The 7746-nt window shown below is 40.8% G+C and overlaps 1 protein-coding gene across 1 annotated transcript in view; it reads right to left on the reverse strand.

The window, feature by feature from the left end:
• The window catches only part of LOC135091758 (carbonic anhydrase-related protein 10-like), a 116868-nt gene extending 109596 nt beyond the window's left edge, over window positions 1-7272 (reverse strand). The window contains exon 1 of the mRNA XM_063989693.1: window positions 6793-7272. Coding sequence (XP_063845763.1) covers window positions 6793-6847 — 55 coding nt within the window. The 5' untranslated portion in view covers window positions 6848-7272. The remainder of the gene's footprint in view (window positions 1-6792) is intronic.
• Between the last annotated feature and the right edge of the window lie 474 nt (window positions 7273-7746).

The raw sequence follows: 7746 nt of genomic DNA on the forward strand, positions 1-7746 counted from the left end.
ATAATGTGATAAAATACCTGGTTATAGATTTGTGACCATGAAATATGAAGGTACAACACAAGAATTCTCACCTTTTCTATTCCTTTATGGACAGGTAAGTGTAGGTATGGATATTAAGAGTGCAATTAGGTAAAAGAAAAGGTAGCATATGATTAAAGACCAGGTGATAGATGTGACTATGAAATGTAAATGTATAATTCAGTGTTGGCCTGTTCTATTAGACTCGCTAGTGGCCAGGTATAATTATAGGTAAGTAAAGTGAAATTAGGTAAAAGGACAGGTAATTTATGGATACAGACCAGGTTATTCATGGGTGACTGAAATATAAAAATTAGAATACAAAAATTATCCCATACTCTATTAATTAATGGACAGGTAAGTGTAATTATTGACAAGTGCAGTTAGATAAAAAAAAAAAAAGACTAGATATTTGATTAGTAAATACAGAGATAATTATACATGAAAACTTTACCTTTTTGAAATATGCAACTGTTTAACGTACAGGTAAAAATAATGATTGGCACGCAGCTAAGACGTGATTAAACAGATACAAGTTGATAGATTTATGATTATTTGATGCGTACGTAATGACACCGTAACTCCTCACCTGCTAAAAATATTCAAATGCAACCAATGGATGTAATGTTTATCTTGTCACATTTTTAAATATCTATTATCCTTTCTTCCGTTCTTTCTTCTCTGTCTCTCTGTGTCTCCATTCTTCTTCTTCATCTCTCTCCCCTTCTCTCTTTTAATTCCCTATCCATTATTTCCTCATCTCTGGTTTCTGTGTCCCCTTCGTCATCTCCTTCATTCCCTCATCTTCTCTTTCCATCTCCTCCTCCTCCTCCTCCTCATTCTCCTCTTCTTCCTTCCTCTTCATCTTATCAAATTTTTCACTATTTACACGTTTATCGCTCTTTGTATTTTCCACGCTGTTTTTTCTCTCTTTCTCTCTTTCTTCCTCATTTTCTTTTATGGTTTCTTCTGCATTCCGTTTTCTCTGAATATGTCTTCTCCGGTTTTCTTGTCTTCATCTCCGTTTTCTGTTCTGTCTAGCTCTCGTGTGTCTAATTACCAATAATCCAGTAATTTCCTTCGATTTTACCGGGGAAATTATTGTTCTCTTCGTCTTCTTTTTCTTTTTTTCCATCGTTCTATTTCTGCCTGACCAGATTTTGAGACTTTTTTTTTATTTTTTTTATCTTTAAGTTCCCCGAATTATTTTATTTTTGTTTTGTGTACATTTTATTTTGTAAGTGAGTTTATCTTTCTCTCTCTACTGTTTGCTTTTGTTTCGTATTCCTCCTTTGGGTTCATACTATTTTCATTCCTCCTCCTCCTCATTCTCCTCCTCCTTTTTCTAGTCCTCCACCATCTCGTTCTTTATCATTCCACGTCTCTGTTGCTTGTCATTCTTTACATTCCTCTCTCAACCCAATGATTTCCACCCTCCGTTCCTGGTTCTTGCAATGTGAACCTAACTAGACCTTACAAGTTATAGTGATGAGGATGTTGATAAATAATACACGTGTTTCATTAAGAGTGTGGTATCTCAGTAGCTACCTAGACGACCTTTAGAATCCTCGTAATGCTATATTGGAGTACGCTTAATTACCTCTGTGTTGGGTTTTGTTTGGTAATTCTTAAATGTTATGTGTTGTTTTTACTTTCTTTTTTTTTTCTCTCTCTCTCTCTCTCACTCTCTCTCTCTCTTCTTCACGTCATCCAAGCAACTCATCCTTAGTGTGTGTGTGTGTGTGTGTGTGTGTGTGTGTGTGTGTGTGTGTGTGTGTGTGTGTGTGTGTGTGTGTGTGTGTGTGCGATTATTGCATTAACTGAGTTCACACTAATTCCTATCCTCTTTGGTGAATCATTCTCTCTCTATTGTCCTTCTCCTCCTCCTCCTCCTCCACTAACACTACCACTACTAATGCCCTGTCATAGAGAGAGAGAGAGAGAGAGAGAGAGAGAGAGAGAGAGAGAGAGAGAGAGAGAGAGAGAGAGAGAGAGAGAGAGAGAGAGAGAGAGAGAGAGAGAGAGAGAGAGAGAGAGAGAGAGAGAGAGAGAGGAAATACTGTAGGTCTCATGGGCACGTTTACCTGTCTGTTTATCCTCACCTTTAATCACGCCGCTCGTCAAAGAATCATTATAGGTTAATTAAGGTGATTTTTGACTCAACCTCCGTTACCTGGGCTAAGCGAGGCGGCAGGTGCATCGCAATACCTGGAAGGAATTGAACTTTCTCGTATGTTTAATGAGATGGCCAGGAATATTTAGTACACACACACGCATTTTACAATACACATTCACACACTCCATTACACAACCGTACTCATCTCTTATACACACAGACACGTACCATTAAACTCTATTATATTCCCAAACACACCTCTTATACATACTGACACATTCCAGTATTCTCAACATACACTGATACACACTCCAGCACACACCTACGCACTCCAACACACCTCCACATACCCATATACACTTCGATGTAAATTCAGTTCCGTGAGTTAGTTAAGGTACTCTTATTTTCAGTCTTATTTTCAAAGTATTGATGTTATAGGAAAGAAAGTTATGGCTGGAAGGGGAAAAATAGTTACTTTGTTAAGGAAATTTGTCTTGATTGCAATAAAGTCTTTGCGGATTCTTCTCATTGGCGAGATATGGGAAGAACTGAGATAAGACAGAAAAATTAATTACTCGCTTGTCAGAATTTTAGTGTGAGGCTTAACTTTGAAATATTACTTACTTAAAGAGGGGAAATATTTACTGAGTTGAGGAAATTTTAGAGTTACAGAGAGAGAGAGAGAGAGAGAGAGAGAGAGAGAGAGAGAGAGAGAGAGAGAGAGAGAGAGAGAGAGAGAGAGAGAGAGAGAGAGACAGTGCAATTAAAAAATCTGAATAAAGGGAAATTGTACACAACATAAAACAAAACGAAACAAATTAAATAAACGAAGCAACAAAGTGAAAAACAGGCAGGAAGAGAAAACAGGGCTTAGAAAAAAGAAATGAAAAGAAAACATGAATAAAAGATATATAAAAAAATAGAAAAATTAACATTTCCTGAAGAAAAAAATAAACGAAAATGAATAATAAAAAAACCGTATCACAAATTACAAAACAGAAAAAAAGGAAATAAAAAACACTACAGAAAAAATACAACAAAAAAAATAAACCAATTAAACAAAAAAATAAAGTTCTAAAACACACAAACAAAAATAAAATACAAAAAAACACAACATAACAAAAATAAAAGAGTTTCAAAATACAAAGACCACTACGAAAAAAATACCCTAAAAAATAAAATAAGATAAAAAGATAAAAAAAAAAAATAAATAAACCAGATAAAAAAAAAAAAAAAAAAAAAAACAGAAAACAGGTCAACACACAACCATAACTCAAACCATGAATTAATTTTTCCCGCGACTCGCCAGTTTAATGCTGCAATTATTTACATTACACATAACACTTTTTTTTATAACTAAGTCGTAAATTTTGTAAACGTCAAGCAATAAATTACCCATATACGATAATTTATTCCCTACTTTTCGCTTCAATTCATAAACACAACTAAATGTAACTGGAAAACAAATATACTGGAAAAAAAAGGGAAAAGAATAATCCTAAAGAGAGATAAGACATGGAAAAAAAGGAAGCATTGCATAGGGAAGAGATGAGGGGAAACTTGGGGTAAGGTAAAGGGGAATGAGGGGAAAAGTAGAAAGTTTTGAATAAGGGGAAGAAGTGTGAAAGAAAAAGGGGGACTTAGGAAGGGGAAAGGAATGTTTGAAGGAAGAGCGAGTCAGTGAGAAAGGAAGGGAAGAGTATACAAGTGAGGAGACATTGGGGACGGAAACAGAAGCATAGGAAAAGAGAATTAGAGGTTAGAGGTTAGGGGGACATGTGGTGGTTGCTGGAAAAGGCGCGTGGAGGTTACTGAGTGTTCCTTGTACACCCCTACACACCTGGACACATTCAATACACACCTACACACCCATATACACTCCATCGACGGTTTCTTTATTTTTCTGGTTCCGGTGAAAAGTTTAACATAACACACAGGTTAGTTTTACACACACACACACACACACACACACACACACACACACACACACACACACACACACACACACAGATGCCTTTGATGAAGTAAAATCAAAGATGGGAAGATTATTTAGTAGTAGTAGTAGTAGAAGTAGGAGGAGGAGGAGGAGGAGGAGGAGGAGGAGGAGGAGGAGGAGGAGGAGGAGGAGGAGGATGGAGAGTCTTGTAGGCTTGTGCTAGAAAATAACGCAGAATGTGAAGTTTAAGGAGGCACGTGTGTGTGTGTGTGTGTGTGTGTGTGTGTGTGTGTGTGTGTGTGTGTGTGTGTGTGTGTGTGTGTGTGTGTGTGCGTGCGGCCCTGATCCCCGCCATAATAATGCCAGCTTGACCGATAAGACGCCAAAAGCGACCACAAACAAATGTTATCACCTCCCCCTCCGTCTTATATATAGAAAGCGTGTGAGTTGCCCGCTGTGCTGATAAAGCTGGGAGGAGGAGGAGGAGGAGGAGGAGGAGGAGGAGGAGGAGGAGGAGGAGGAGGAGGAGGAGGAGGGAGAAGATAGCAACAGGGAACTCCTTAAGATAAATCTATTTTATTGTGTAGAAAATGATAGAATAAGGGAGAAGAGAAGAAAAGAAAAGGAGAAGAGAAGGAACAGGAGAAGATAACCAGAGGAAAATGCGATGAATCTTTTGTTGTATTGTGAGAGGACGGACAGCAAAATAGAAGAGGAGGAGGAGGAGGAGGAGGAAAAGACCAAAAGAAGAAGGAGGAAGAGGAGGAGGAGGAGGAGGAGGAGGAGGAGGAGGAGGAGGACGAGGAGGAGGAGGAGAAGGGGGTGAGATAAATACTGAGAAAATTAACTATGACAAATATGTATATTATCTTACAGAAAAGAATGCAGAATTAGTTTAGCAAATTTCTCTCTCTCTCTCTCTCTCTCTCTCTCTCTCTCTCTCTCTCTCTCTCTCTCTCTCTCTCGTAATTAAGAGCAACAATATAATTTCAGAGCTCTTAAAATATCACGATTATAAAAAGCCAGATGGAAAAAGAAATTAAATAAAAATAAAATAAAATTATGTACATTAGCACAATTAAACGAGGAGATAAAAATGATGAAATGTAATAAGAAAATATAGATAATAAAAATAAACACAGTGAATAATGAAAGACATGGACGGGATATAAACTAACAGAGAGAGAGAGAGAGAGAGGTGCTGATAGTGAAAGTGAGACTCCACACACACACACACACACACACACACACACACACACACACACACACACAAACACAGACATGATAACTTGGACCTTTTCATTTAACGAGCACAAAGTAATTTAGTGATGAGAGTTTTAATTCGTAACGCTGACAATATTTTCCTCTTCGTGGTTCTTTAATGTAAAAACTTACCATCACACACACACACACACACACACACACACACACACACACACACACACACACACACAGTAACGTCTCCCTTGCTCATAACGTTTTTTTTTCCTTTCATGATTTCTGAGTCATAGAAGGTAATGTTAGCCTCCCTTCTCTCTCTCTCTCTCTCTCTCTCTCTCTCTCTCTCTCTCTCTCTCTCTCTCTCTCTCTCTCTCTCTAAAAAAATAGCACATTAAACCTAACTTTCTCTTGTTCATATCATACTTTCATCCTTTCATTTTTAAAGAATGGGAAATTCTCTCTCTCTCTCTCTCTCTCTCTCTCTCTCTCTCTCTCTCTCTCTCTCTCTCTCTCTCTCTCTCTCTAGTATTGTTACATTTTTCTCAGATCTTTTTATATTGCTAGTCATTTTAACACACTCTCTCTCTCTCTCTCTCTCTCTCTCTCTCTCTCTCTCTCTCTCTCTCTCTCTCTCTCTCTCTCTCTCTCGCTTACCCTTCAGGCGGACAGGCTCTCCTAACTCTAAAAAGCATCATAACCTGAAATCAAGTTTGCCTCGCTACGGTCCGCGGCGACAGACTCTTGGCGATAAAAAGGCAACGTAAAACCCCCGAAACGATCAACACAACGGGAAGCATTTCACGGCGAACCTTTCTGGGATATCGAGAACACGAGGCACCCGCACTAACTTACTGAGGCTGAGCGTAAACATATTCCATAAAGAGAGCCTGGACTAGAGAGGGAGAGGGAGGGAGAGGGAGAGAAGGGAGAAGGAGTGTGTGGGATGGATGGATGGAAGGAAGGGAGGTTGGGTTGAGTTGTAGAGAGAGAGAGAGAGAGAGAAAGAGAGAGAGAGAGAACCAGATAGATAAACATATAGATAAAACAGATTAACAGACAGACACACAGATAGACAGACACACAGACGTACAAACTGACACATAATACATAAAAGTTATGTTATTGTTGAAAAAAAGAGAACCATAATTCAGTAATTCCTTCTAAGATCACATTTTTATCATCAATCGTAAAGGAACTAGAGCGCGCACACACACACACACACACACACACACACACACACACACACACACACACGTTCTCCACTCCATTTACGATCACTTAAATTTATCACTTTACAGTCACAGAATCGACATAAAAACAACGACGAACGCAAATAAACTCCAAACCAGACTTGTACACAAAATCCTCTTACGGCACACCGCAGTAATATCAGAGAGAGTCGCCTTCAAATGTTTTGCGGTAACACTGAAATAAAAGCGACAAAAAATACTTAGTTGCCAGTCGTAAGTAAAGAAAACGGGAGATTGGTTTGAGTACTCACCACGGAGGAGGACAAGCAGCTGCAAGGCCAACAGTAGCTCTCTTACTCCCTGCATGGCGGTGGGGGGACAAGGGTCAGGGGGCAAGGGAAGGGAAGGCACGAGCACGGCACAACACCCTACAGTCACTCCCGGCGGCTTAGATCACCCCTTGAGAAGCGTCTTCCACCACCGGCTGTCTAAGAATCTAAGTAATGTTCCACGCTATGAATCCAGCCCATGGAAACGTGGATAGCTACTTAAGGCTCCCCAGCTACGGGTACCTATGGCCAGGGACACGTGAGGGCTGCATGACCACTTTTCCCTACTCCCGTGGCCGCGGCGGGAGGCATGACGCTTGACTGGAGGAGCGAGAGGCCACACGTCCTACCCATACACCGTCCGAAGACAGACTGACTGGCCTCGCTTCTCTCTGCTCTTCACGCGGGCCGAGCTGAGCGTCAGGCAGGCGGGGTGACCCGACACCTGCGCCGAATCTACTCACAATTGCTTATGTCAAGATATTTTCCACCATACCGTGCGCGTCCCCGAGAGTCCGGGACGTGTAGGAGTGCGTGGGACGAATGAGAGGTGAGGGGAGCGGCTGTGGCTGCTGCGGCAAAGTTCGAATTCCGGCTTGTGGGCGTAAGTCCTGGTGCCGCTGCCGCTGCCGTGACATCGCCACCGCCTCGTACATCCTCTCAGACTCCGAGTTTTGTATGAGTCACTCCGCATGTCCCGGGCTCGGCGGGATGTGCAGGGGGCGCGGTGCACACAAGACACGGGCACACACGTGAAGACACACAACACATCATTATTTCCCGCTGGGTTGGCACGATGTAAACACTTCGCTCTCGCCAACCAGAAGACAAACATCAAAGTCTGCCTCAGATGCTGTGCAGCAAAGCGAGAGGACAACTGAAGCGAGCATGATCATCATTGGGAAGAATGACGTAGAGCAGAGAATAAAGAAAATT

This window comes from Scylla paramamosain, chromosome 38 (genome assembly GCF_035594125.1).
Source record: "Scylla paramamosain isolate STU-SP2022 chromosome 38, ASM3559412v1, whole genome shotgun sequence".
NCBI classification, from domain to species: Eukaryota; Metazoa; Arthropoda; class Malacostraca; order Decapoda; family Portunidae; genus Scylla; species Scylla paramamosain.